Below are 12992 nucleotides of genomic sequence, written 5' to 3'. Positions count from 1 at the left end.
TTCCATAGTTTGTACTGAATTACTGTGTTCTTAACAGTTTAGTTGAGCTGGAAGGATGAGTGATGGAGGATGAATCTGAGGACTTGCAAGGTCCTTTGGCAGCTGGGGAGTGTGAAGTGTTTCCAGCTACAAGAACAGCTTCGGATGATGACAGATGTGAATTGTAGGAGTGACAAAGGAGACTTAAAAATCAAAATATGAGAAATTCATGAGGCACTAGCTGGGGAGTGGTAAAAGCCAAGATGAAACAGAGGAAGATTTGTATGTGTGAGACTCAGGACAAAGACTGGATTTTATTTTATTAGAAAATAGAAAGAAAGACAGACCAGCAGCTTGTAAGATTACTAAACTGGCAAAGCAACGTGTTTAGAACAGCAAACAAGAGGCTTTAGCAGTAGGTTCTCTCTTTATTTAGTTGACTGTAGATAGATGGTAATACATGCTGAAGGAAAGGGCAGGAGACCTAAAATATAGGATAGGAAGTAGATGATGCGTGTAAAAATATTGTAAAAGAGTGGTGATGCACAGAGGTTAACTTAGTAAACAACTGTGAAGGGAACTCTTCGTTCAAAAATACTTTTGTCACTTAATCAGCTAATCCTTGTAATAATTTATGAAATAGGTGTCATGACAGGTAGTAAACACTGGAGGGGAGTGGAATTAATTTCTAAGCTCTAGCAAGCAGTAAAATTTATCACAATTAAGAACATCTAGTAACTGCTGCTCGCTTATTTACTGGCAGGTTTTTTTTACTGGCAGTAACACAGACAAAATATGGATCCAGTAAACAGTCTTTATTCCTGTGTTCTTGTCTAACATGGGATTGAATGGGTAAGGTCATGCAAGTAATCTCTTTGGATTTAGTGGAATTGTACTTTGGCAGCATGTGTTGCAGGGCCCAAAGCCAGCTTGCTGAATCCTCTTGCACAATGAGTGAAATAGTTGAAAAACTGAGACATCAGAGCTTTTCACAGTAATGGAGGTATTAAACCAAAGTAGCTATATATTTTTTTCTAATTTAGTTGATATACACCATAAGCAATATGTGAAGCTGCCAACAAATAGTTTTCCGTCCCTACAGAAGTAAGCACTAGGCACAATAGGACACGTCACACAAATGGCAGTAGGAATATTTGCTCAATAGTTTTGAGCATTTAGAAGGTTTTCTAACTTCAGTTGTCATATTTCTGTTTTTCATTTCTCTAAGGAAGTGTAACTCTGCTGAAGCTTAAGAAAAATCTTCAATGTTACAGGCTTAAACAACTGCTAATCGGACTTGCTCGTGGCAAAATAAAATTCAAGAAATGATGGTTTCTTTCCTTTTCCATGTTCCAAAGTCATCCATGAGGAGAGTAGCTACTGATGAAAAATGTTCTTGTCAAGACTGTTACCCCATGATGTGAAAAATTACTCTGTTTCATTATTTTTTTAAAAGATTTTAATGTACATGGTCATACAATCTTTTTCTGAAGATCCCAGTACATTATTACTATGAAGAGCTGTGATGTTTTTTTCTTGAAGAAGGCAAACAGAATCTTTATTTTTGTTATTCTTAGAAAGACACCGGAATTGTCCCCTGAGTATATTTAGTGTGTCGCTCATTGGCATGAAATTATTTCCTTAGTCATAAAGGGAAACATGGGCATATGGTGCTTTTTCCTGTTTGTACCTTATCTTTCTAAATTCAGTTGCTATATGGTTCTTTTCCTGTGTCTGTCAAACTGGAATTTCTTTCATTTTTGCATTGCCCCTCTCTTCTCACACTGTTGTTATTTTTTTGTTGTTATTTGATGATATAACAGATGTAGCTCTAACTGCATTGTTTTTCAACCATGTTTTTCTTGGGGTGCAGGGCATTAAGGAGTTGAACATAGATACTAGTTTGATGCTTTGGTCTTACACCACTCTAACACGGTGTATTCGCAGTGTGTGCTCTCAGCACATTGAGGCACACCTGAGGGTAGAGTTTGCAGATAAATAAAGAAATATATTGCATGGATTGTTCAGTGTCAGAGCCCTTACTGTTCTTTCGCTAGCCAGATGAGAAGAAATACTGCATTTGAACTCAAATTTGACGAGCTCACAGCTGCAAGAAAAGGTGGCTATCCCACATTTAGTAGTTACCGTATATCCTTAGACATTGGCTGAAGCTAAGAAATAAGCTTATTTTATGAAGAAAAAGATTCTTCTAAGAATAACTTGCATTCACCAGAACAGTTTAACTTGCTTTTCTTTATGCAAAACGAAACCTGACAATTTCTTCATCTTTTCTTGCTAAATGGTAGCTTTCTGATAAACAGCTTTCCAAGGAAATTAATGCCGTGTCTTTTGCTTTTGTCTTTCAGATTTCCTTATGTGGTTGAGTAGATGTGTTTATTTCAGCCTTAAAATTGCTGGTGCCAATGCTTGCTATGGCATCTGTGGCTTCACCAGTTACATTTAAGGAGTTTTGTCCCTTATATTATCTTCTCAATGCCATTCCTACAAAGGTCCAAAAAGGCTTTCGCTCTATCGTGGTATACCTCACAGCTCTTGATACCAATGGAGACTACATTGCTGTGGGGAGCAGCATTGGAATGCTTTATCTCTACTGCAGACATTTAAACCAGATGAAAAAATACAATTTTGAGGTAAATACTTTTACTTTCGTCTCTTCTGATGAAGCTGAGTTGCTCAGAATTGAGCTGCTGTTTGTCACTCATTGACTTTCTGAGTTTAATGTATGGTTTGTTTCAACAGGGGAAGTGCGAATCTATTACTTTTGTAAAGCTGTTGAGTTGTTTTGATGATCTGGTTGCTGTTGGTACAGCCTCGGGACGGGTTGCAGTTTTTCAGCTTGTGTCTTCATTGCCTGGAAGAAACAAACAGGTAGATCTTTGCATTTGTCTAGACTTTTGTGAGGTTCGGTATGGCGACTCCTAGTAAGGTGTTGTTGTGATTCTTTGTAATAGTGAAAACTAGGTAATTTTGCCTGATGAAATATCTGCAAATATGTTTTGGGGTTCGTATGTTAAGCTTATAAAAGCAATAATTCCTAAAGCATGCTTTTCATTACAAAATACGTATTTAATAAAAATGCTTTTGAGAAATTTCTCATTTTTAGCAAACAACCGAGCTATTTGATGATGGCTTTGTTGATTGATTGTTTAGGTTTTTTGTGCTAAATAAAACTTAGAATGACCTGCATTTTTATACTTGACCTCTGACTTAGGAGTTTAAATCACTGAATAGGGTTTGTGTGTGTTTTCTCTTCCCTTCATTCTTATGTTGCTTTGGTATGATTTCACAGCTTCGGAGATTTGACGTTGCTGGTATCCACAAAAGTAGCATTACAGCTTTAGCTTGGAGTCCTAATGGAATGAAATTATTCTCTGGAGATGACAAAGGGAAGATTGTCTACTCTGCCCTAGACCTAGACCAGGTGAGCCCTGCTTATAGACACCTTAATTCCCAATTACAATTTTCTGAAAGAATGCCTCTGTGTTTAAATATTTAGCAGTTAGTTAATTGCTTATTATCATGTATTTAGTTGGACTGCTTTACTGGTATGCGTGCACTTGGCCAAGTGTGCACGCACCCAGCAAGAAAGCCGTTTGATATCCTTCACAACTGCTTTACCTCTTCTAAAAAATTATATATATATATATAAAGGGGATCCTTCTCATTTTATCACATTTCTGATGTGCTATCTTCCTCTAGCTTTCAGCCAGTGCTTTTTCTTTTGTCTGGAAAGGGTACTTTTGAATGATGTGCCATTGCTGACTGATATATGATATTGATGAAGTACTTTTTTAGGATTGTTCAGCATCTCGGACTAGAGTCGAGAATGAAAGTGATGTTTGGGTTCTACTCCGTGACTAGCATGTTTCCAGTAAATGGAATTTTTGTAATGTCTTCTTAATTAATTCAGACCTGGGACGTCAACAAAATAAGTACTAATTTTAATTTCTGTATGGAAAAAAAGTTTAAACAGCCATCCTGATTTACCTATGCCTGTTCCTCATTTGGTTTGACGAAAAAAAAAAGGCTTAATGTCTGTAGATGATTGTCTCAGAGTCGTGTGACCTGGCACTGGAGAAAAAGGAAGATAATGTGCCTTAGAGTTTCTATTGCTTTCAAATGAAATGCATTAGCTAATATTCCGAGAAATTGAATTTCACATTGTGCCCCTGTGGTACACACAATCTAACTCCTTCATTAAGTGAACTTCGTGCAACAGTAGTTCAAAAGCTTTTGTTTGTTTCTTTGTTTTCTTTTTCTTGGGCTTATTAATTTCTTTGCTGTGTTAGTTATTACCTTATATTTTCAGAATGGTTGACTCTTGTTGATTGCATGTATCTTTAAAAGGGTATTTGCAACTCCAGCCTTGTACTGGAAGAGCCATCTTCAATTGTCCAGTTGGATTACAATCAGAAAGTGCTGCTTGTCTCTACTTTACAACGGACTCTACTTTTTTACACAGAAGAGAAGTCTGTCAAGCAAGTTGGAACACAGCCCAGAAAAAAGTAACCCTCATAAAATCTTGATGCAGGCACATCTATTAATTCTAGCTTTTCAGAGTGGATTACAGAAAGAGTGACCTAGGCAGGGAGGTTAATACAATGCATTGTAAAAAGTTAGTTACAGTAGCTATGGGTGCTCAAGCATCAAAGGACAATTCTACCTACTTAGAGAGTACATAGTGACAAACATGTTACAATCATATTTTCAGGGCACTATTAAGCAAAAATATTTAAGATGTTTTCTCATTGTCTAAACCAAAATCACTGCCAAACTTCCTTTGCAGTCCCTCTTGTTTTACTGTGATTTAGCTTGAGCAAGCATTGCCATCAGGTCCATCTAATGTGTGATGTGAACCAGCATCCCAATTTTTTGTATGCACTGAAACAAATTAAAAGGGAGAATGTGTAGCAAGGACTTAAAGTTGATTTGAAGGCTATGAACTTCTTGTACGACCTTCTGGCATCTTCTATTGTGTAATCTTTCTTGGATATGAAGGAAGAGGGAACCCACTGTTAGAGCAGCATGACTGACTTGTCTGGAAGTAGAGGAAACTGACTCTTCAAAGAAGGTTTATAATGTAACTTTCAGGGACATGAATAGTAAGAGGACTACCAAGGACTGTCTTATTTATGTACGAGGGGGTTTCTTAGGTGATAGTAGTGATGTTTTTATGGAAGAGAGATGAAGATTTTAACAGTTGAGGTCTGTTCCTTGCTTCTTACAAGTAGAGGTTGTCAGTTTCTTAGCAATAGTTTGTAGTGTTGTGCCTCTGTTTTATTAATTCTGGGAGAAGGATGGCTGCATAGTAGGATCTTGCTGAGGTGGGCAAAGGGTACCATTAAGGCTATGAAGCTTATTAGGAGGAGTCATGTAACATGCCTAATAGATGTAGTGTCTGACATCTAAAGCTGAGGGAAAACTGTTCTTATTAGGAAGCATGGTTCTAGTCTTCCTGTAACTGAATTTGTGCTTCAGACATTTGAATAAATACTTTAATCAAAGCACAAAACTTTTATTTTTGATAATTTGCAGTTGTAAATTTGTGCCATTGGTTTTAAAAATTGCTTCTAAGGTGAGCATATAGCTTTTGAAATACATTCTTTTGCATTTTAGCACTGGCAAATTTGGAGCGTGTTTTATACCTGGCCTATGTAAACAGAGTGACCTGACACTATTTGCTGCCAGACCTGGACTTCGTATCTGGAAGTCTGATATTCACGGAACTGTTCAGGCCACGTTCATATTGAAAGATGTATTTGCTGGAGGAATAAAAACTTTTGAACTGTATCCTCGTTTGGAACCGCCTGACAGAGGAAGTTACAGCTCCCCAGAGAAACACCTTGGGCTAGTTTCGTGCTTTTTCCGAGAGGGATGGGTGCTGACCTGGAATGAATACAGCATCTACTTACTAGACACTGTGAATCAGGTAGATAAATCTTGTGGCTGCGTGTTTTGCTTCTTACTTGTATTTGTTTATGCTATGCCATGAAGCTCACTTTGGGTTATCCATTACACTTCTATGATTTAAATTCATATTTAAACCTAACAAAGATTACTTTATTCTCTTCCTCTTCAAGTTGTCATTGCAATGATACACTTGCAAACTAGCTTGGTATATTATATATAAAAATTAAATATATTTAAAGCTTTCAGTCCAGGTGTTAACATCATAATCAAGTCTGAAGCATATATGAATCTAAAATCCAGTAATTACTGCAAAAAGAAGCTTTAGGCCTATAAAATGTCCCTGAAATTCTTTATTCTTTCCCTTCTACTGCTCTTGGTGTCTGCAAAAAACCAAGTATTACATTTTATTTGGTATACAGTGAACTGTTAGCTATTTTGTCTTCTTAAAAGTGCATATGAAAATGAATACAAACTAGTATCTTTTGTCAAAAAGGTATAACGCGTTTGTACCGTGGCTCTTTTCTGCCACCAAATTGTATATATTTTTTTTAAGTCGTTGTTATATTGTTGCTGCTAGTTTGACCAGAGAAAATGAATAGATCTATGGAATTAAAATTAGTATAGAAATGAGCTACGTTATGATTAAAGGGCGCTTTCATCTTCCTTTTTTCTGTTTGCTTTTTGATAAGATAAAAATCTTTGTTCTGTAACTATGTTGATTAAATTCCAGTGAACGCTTTTGCTAAGAGCACCATCTTGTCCGAACAGTGTTGTTATGATGCCAATTATTTCTTTCTGTGTTGGTTCTTTATAGGCTTTGATTGGTGGCTTGGAAGGATATGGTGATATTGTGTCGGTGTCCTGTACCAACAATGAGATTTTTCTCCTAAAGGGAGATAGAGACATAATAAGAATTTCAAGTAGACCTGAAGGACTGTCATCAATAGGTTTGTATAGATTAGCAAACTGTAGTATATACCTTATGGAACATGATTCCTAATCATCCTTTTTTTAATATTAAAAAAAGAAAACCCCACCAAAACCCAACAACCCCAAACAAACAAAGCCCCACACAAAGACCTTCAGGTTATTACAAAAACCTACCAGGTTCTGTAGGGTTACTTATCTATATCTGCAGATTATATTTAGAGATCTGATTTATCTGCTCATCTGAGCTTCTATTCTGGCCGCAGTAAGAACAGCAGCATTAAGAAATTAATTATGGTTCCCTTTTTTGAGGGTGGATCAGCATTATCCTAGCCAGGCATCTCTAATCTGTGCATGTGAGACCACGTTCTAATCCGTGATGCTGAAGCAATCTGGAATGCTGATCATGATTCTCTCTTTACTAATCAGTCCCAACTGTCTGGGTTGGAGATAGCTGAGTATGTTGATTCCTGTGCCACCTGTGACCGCAGAAATTCCAGAGGAAATTTCTGCCTTCTCAGCAATGAAAAAGAAAGAACTGGCAAAACTGACAAGAATACGTACTAAAATTAAAAAAATAATTTGAGAGTTCGTTTTCTTACTTGTTGCCATCCCAGTTCAGCATCTATGTTACTAGAACTCTCTAAAAGGGATTGATAGTACTTCCTTAATGATGGTGCTGCTGATTTCTCAGTCATAAAGGGTGTAAACCCCATTATCCAGCGTGTTTCACTCACAGAAGGATGAGTTACATTTAAAATACTCCGTCTTAGCTTTCTACTGGCAAAATGCTTGTAAGTGTGTTACGGAGTCTTACTGACTGCTAGAGAACTTAACTTTCTTATTGCATGTTAATGATAGCTTTAGTCATTTAAGCACTTCTTTACTCAAGAACTTCTAGGAAGACTTTATTATTTTAATCTTAACCTCCAAGTATAATTTGAAAGGAGCCTTCTTGAAGTATATTTTCTTCTAGTTACCACAGTGGTTTATCTGGTAATTTTTCCTTGATTTTTTTCAAGATACTGTGTGTTTGGATGAAGAAATTGAAGATACAGGGTGGCACTTCAGTGTGTGATACAGTTGTTCTTGCAGACTAAAGACCTGTACTTTCTTCTTACATAAACATAAATATAGAATTTTGCTAATAGAAATTTGATACAGGCTTTGGGAGACTGATTTTACTGAAATGGTTTCGTATAGATTTATTTACACAAAGTTTACATTGTGTGTGTACATATGTAGATATTTGAAATGTTGTGAACTTAGGATATTTGTCCATTGCATAAAGCCTTTTTTACTTCAATGCTGTACAAGAACTATGCCCCTACTCACTTGATGCACTAGTATTTATACTTTTTATTTTTCTTTTGGTCTGTTTCAGATGTGAATGCAAAATTGCCAAATCCTTTAACAGATACGAGTCCCAAATTGTTGACCCCATTATCATCTAGCCCTTCAGTGGAAACAGATAAAAAAATGGTCACTTCCCCTTCCCTTACTGGGGATAAAAATGACTCTTACTTAGCGAAAGATGATCTGGAAACTCCAACGCTATTGGAGAGAAGTTTTGATAAAGTGGGAGACTTGAGCAATGAAACAAGAAAAAGGGGTTGCTCTGTGGTAAGTGAATCAAGAAGCAGGAGCAGTTCTGTAAATTCCGTGGACAGTGGCTCTAGCTTTATGATATGTGCAGAACAACTTTCAGAAGCTCAGAGAGAAGGTCAGCTTTCTTCACAGCGCTTCAGCACAATCAGCTCTGAAGATTTTGATCAAGAACTCATTGTAAAGCCAATTAAAGTGAAAAAGAAAAAAAAGAAGAAACAAGGTAAGTCTAGCAGAACTTTCCCTGCCACTGCTCGTGATTAGACCATGTCACTGCTGATGTTTCACACAAGAGAGTGTGTGTGTTTGACATGCTTCGTTTATTTTGCATGGTCATGCTCTTGAGATACTTGACTAGTTGTGGTGGGCCATTTATGTCTAGCATGAAAGTCTGTTTTGAGAGTGATAAATGCATTCAGTCTTTTTAGATCTATTTGTTTTATTCTTCTGTTTTGCTTTATGTAAACATGCTTCAGGTTCCAATGTGTGGATTGATGGTAACACACAGTGGACTCTGCTTCCAGTTTTATGTTGTAATTGTGTAATGTCTATTCATTCTATTTAAGATATTTGACAGTGTTTTTCTTAGCTGTGCTTTTTAGTTTGTTAAAATAGTGTGAGTGATTATTCAATTGTTTACTATATTGGTGTTACAACTTTAAAATATTTTGCTATTAAGACTTTTTGGGCTTTATATGTATCATTTAGTGTCCACGTTGAAGGAAATCAGTATGTTGAAGTTCAGATTTAACTCTATTCTTTCCCCAATGATAACAATATTTTAATCTCTTCGCATTGAAATTTAATAGATTTTATTAATATTATTTTTCTCATTTTGTTTTGTGAGAACAGAAAGTGGGGCCAGGAAAAACCACAGCTCTCTGGAAGGTACACCGATTTATGAGCGTCAGCTTTCTGGTGATAGTCCACATTCCTTGAATGCAGACTCCTTTTCCATGACTTCCAGCCTAATGAGCGGCAGCATTGATCATTTGAGTACTGGATCTCCAGATCAGGAAAGCATGTTCAGTGTGGAGTCCCATACAGTCTTGCAAGAAGATAACGGTTCAGAAACTTTCAGTGTCCTACAGTCTCCTGAGTCTGCAACTGTACTAATTAATGAAGAAAATGGAGATATGGTTGATTTACAGAACCTTCCGAACAGTGACAGTGGTATGGGTACTTCAACTGTTATAGATACTTTGACATCTGACTCTCCTCCAATCCTCGCAGAAGACTTGACAAGCAGTGTTGATGGTGAATGTAATGGTAGTGTGGTTTCTGCAAACGGTGAATGCTGTCTTGGAAAGTTGAGCCGAGAGGAGGAGCAGGATTTTCCTACATTGTGTAAAATAGATGAAAATTTAGATAAAATGAAGCTGCAGGATACTGAAAAATCTTTCGAAGAGCCAGACCTTACAGACCAAATGTTTCTGGAATGTGACGGTGCACTTGGTGTTCAGACATCACTGTCATTAAAGGAAAGTGATGAAACTGGTAGGGAAGGTGACCAGCAGCTCTCTCTAATACACAGCGCTCTCTCAGATTCTTCTGTGCTCCACTTTGACATCCCTAACGATGTTTATTCAGATAACACTTCCATTTCTGGATGGAATTTTGAAAGTGCAATCAAAGCTAAATGTGGTACCAGCACTGCTGAATGGGTAACAGACACTCATGAAAGTAAGACTGAGAAATCTGCCTCAAGTGATGAAGAGGATATTTATGGACATGGATTACCATATTCATCCTCGGAGACCAGCATGCCTGAAGTTGGTGCTGGGCCTGGTTCCCAGGATGCAGCCAAGATAAGCCTAGATGAAATGGCGCTGTTAAAATCTGACCAGGTATATGTTTTCAATTTAGTTAAAATACAGAATTGCAGCATTTCCTTTACTTCTTTAGGAAACCGATTTTTTTCTTGCTTGATTTGAGTAAACAGATCATAAAGGCCGGCAGCATTATGTGTCGTAACTCTTAAGAAATACGGTGTATCCACAGAATGGTTGATGTGTGCTTGCAGTGTGAAGCTGCACTGGCTATGTTTATTCCCAGCTCAACAAAAATGCTGTCATAAACCCATCCATTAAAGAGTGAACGCTAAAACCAAGTAATGCTCAAAGGCTGCTCCTCGTTCAGGTCTGGAGTAGCCCATATTCTGCATGATGACGTTCCCAACTTCAACTGACTTCATGGGGAGTTAATGCTGATTATCTCACATGGCCGGCCCCTGATTAAGGATCATTTTACCTGTAAATATTCAAAATAAGGATTAGTCTGTCTTTGTGCTCTAGACAGCAGTATTACTTAAAATGTCGTAATTTTTCCTCTTTTCTGTTATCCCTCTCTCCTTCATTGTTATTTTGTGGGTGAACATGTCAAGAAATAGTAATTCTCATATAGCCTATAGAAAAGAAGTACTAAAATTAATTGTAAGATCTGTAAAATTGCAAAAATCACTGGGAGTTTTAGCTTAGAAACTTTAGTTTTAGTTTAGAAGTCTTAAGAATTAAATACAGTTCTGTGGGGGTTTTGTTTCTTTTTAAATCTCTTTATTCTTTTAAATCTATTGTATTGAGGTCAACCAAATACTTGTTGAAAAAGGTTGAGTTAATATATATATATATACACACCATCATTATCATGGCTTGGCTTCGCGAACGAAGATTTGGGAAGGGCTTTCCCCACGCTTACTGCAAGCGTGCTGATGGCTGAAAAGGCCGATGCGGGATAGGAAAGACCGGTTGCAAAGAGCACACCGGAAGGTCTCCTTGGGTGGAAGAGTCGAGGCACGGTTCTTTCTGCGCTGTCTTTTCTCCTTGAGTCTGATTCTACGTGTATATACACACACACTATATATATACTAGACAGGTGTCCTGTCTAGTAACAACTGCAGCCCAAAGTGTAGCAGACTCCATTTCAGCTTGTGATGTTCTTACACTCTGGAATGTTTAGTAAAGCTCCAAAGGTGCTTATATCATAGCTCATTTGTGCAGTGCTTGGGTTCACCTCATGTCAGCCATCAAAATTCAGGACAGCAGTCTGTAACCCAGATTTCTGCAATGCATACGGCTCCTGCACCACTCGGAGAGGTGGAGTTGGATATTTAGCTGTCTCTGCACTCCCGCTATCTCGTTCCCTTTGCTTATCGCTTCATAGACAGTAAATAATATTCTGGCCTATTCCCTTTTGCATCTGCCATTTACTTTATGTTCTTTCATTTTTGGGGGTAGATGACAGTGTGGAGAGCTTCTTTTGTTTGGTGTTTTGCTGAAACTTTTCTTCTAGCAGTCTTATTTCTCAGTACGCACTATCCTGGAGAACACTGACAGATGTAGTTTTACTTTACACAAGACAAATTTGTTCATTGATTACAGTACTTAAGAACGTTAAGTCTAGCTTTTTAAAATCAAAACGTGGGAGCTGCTGTGCTGATGCAGTCGTTGTCTTGCACGGTTTGAAGGCGCCTGACACTGTTCTGACGGCGCGGTGTTTCAGTTTGCAGAGAGCTGGATGGGCTACTCCGGCCCCGGTTACGGCATCCTGAGCCTGGCCGTCTCGGAGAAGTACATCTGGTGCCTGGACTACCGCGGCAGCCTCTTCTGCAGCGCCCTGCCCGCCGCCGGCCTGCGCTGGCAGAAGTTCGAGGATGGAGTCCAGCAGGTGGCAGTTTCCCCCTCAGGTCGGTTGGCTTCTGCTTCCCTGAAACCGTCGACATGGGGACCTTGCACAGACTTCGGCCTTCGCTTTGCTTTGCTTTCTTGTTTTTTTAACAATGGCTTGTTTATTTAATTAGGTGAAACTTGTCATTCTTCTGAGATCGCATATGCAGTTCAGTGCATATGGAATTTCCACGCAGGCAGTTTACGGACCTTTTTAATACAGTACTAACCAAAACTTCATTGTTTGGCTGTTATTTCATATAAAAGTAGTGTGTGTGTGTGTGCGCGTTCGGGTTTTTGTGTGGTGGTTTTGGTTTGTTTTTTTGGTTGTTTGTTTTTTTTAATAAGAGGTCACACTGGGTCATATAACTGTTTTCACTTCCTCTGCATACCATGTTCTACTTTCAGTGGCTGTCTTTCTGACAGCTTCACATTGCATTTTGGGAAGTTCTCATCATGCATCTGCCTGCTTAAAGTGAACTTCAGAAGCAGCAGTTCAGTGCTAGGTGGAGATGAAGGTTCCTTGTCTATACAAATCCTTGTTTTTTGATACAGAACTGCTTATGATTACCAGATTTAAAATTGTTTTTCTTGTAAATGTAGAATTGGTTTTGAGTATGGCTTGGTTTATTGTTTATAAATTTTTTTTGTACTAAATTTTAGTACATTTAGTAAATTTTGGTGCATTTGCATGTGAATTTGTTCTGGGTAGTGGGGATGAGAATTTTGTTGAATTAAAATTAAACAGGTTTTTTGGTTATAAACTTGAGTCAGTTTTGGTCTTTCAGATTGTTCCAGAACTGGTGTGAAAATAGAAGTTTCTCAGACATTTTCTTTACTCAGTCTCCTGCCTTGCCCTTGCTTTCCTTCCCCCGTCATCTCTAAAAG

At 37.9% G+C, this 12992-nt stretch overlaps 1 protein-coding gene across 1 annotated transcript in view; it reads left to right on the top strand.

The window, feature by feature from the left end:
- The first annotated feature begins 2411 nt into the window (after positions 1 to 2411).
- TECPR2 (tectonin beta-propeller repeat containing 2) overlaps positions 2412 to 12992 on the top strand; it is a 38819-nt gene continuing 28238 nt past the window's right edge. Inside the window, exons 1-9 of the mRNA XM_010131831.1 lie at positions 2412 to 2630; positions 2740 to 2868; positions 3290 to 3421; positions 4348 to 4505; positions 5617 to 5929; positions 6725 to 6857; positions 8222 to 8665; positions 9295 to 10289; positions 11941 to 12124. Coding sequence (XP_010130133.1) covers positions 2412 to 2630; positions 2740 to 2868; positions 3290 to 3421; positions 4348 to 4505; positions 5617 to 5929; positions 6725 to 6857; positions 8222 to 8665; positions 9295 to 10289; positions 11941 to 12124 — 2707 coding nt within the window. The remainder of the gene's footprint in view (positions 2631 to 2739; positions 2869 to 3289; positions 3422 to 4347; positions 4506 to 5616; positions 5930 to 6724; positions 6858 to 8221; positions 8666 to 9294; positions 10290 to 11940; positions 12125 to 12992) is intronic.

Source organism: Buceros rhinoceros, unplaced genomic scaffold (assembly GCF_000710305.1).
Source record: "Buceros rhinoceros silvestris isolate BGI_N320 unplaced genomic scaffold, ASM71030v1 scaffold832, whole genome shotgun sequence".
Taxonomy (NCBI): domain Eukaryota; kingdom Metazoa; phylum Chordata; class Aves; order Bucerotiformes; family Bucerotidae; genus Buceros; species Buceros rhinoceros.
The sequence above is the reverse complement of the archived record's forward strand: the minus strand, read 5'-3'. Positions and strand labels throughout refer to the sequence as shown.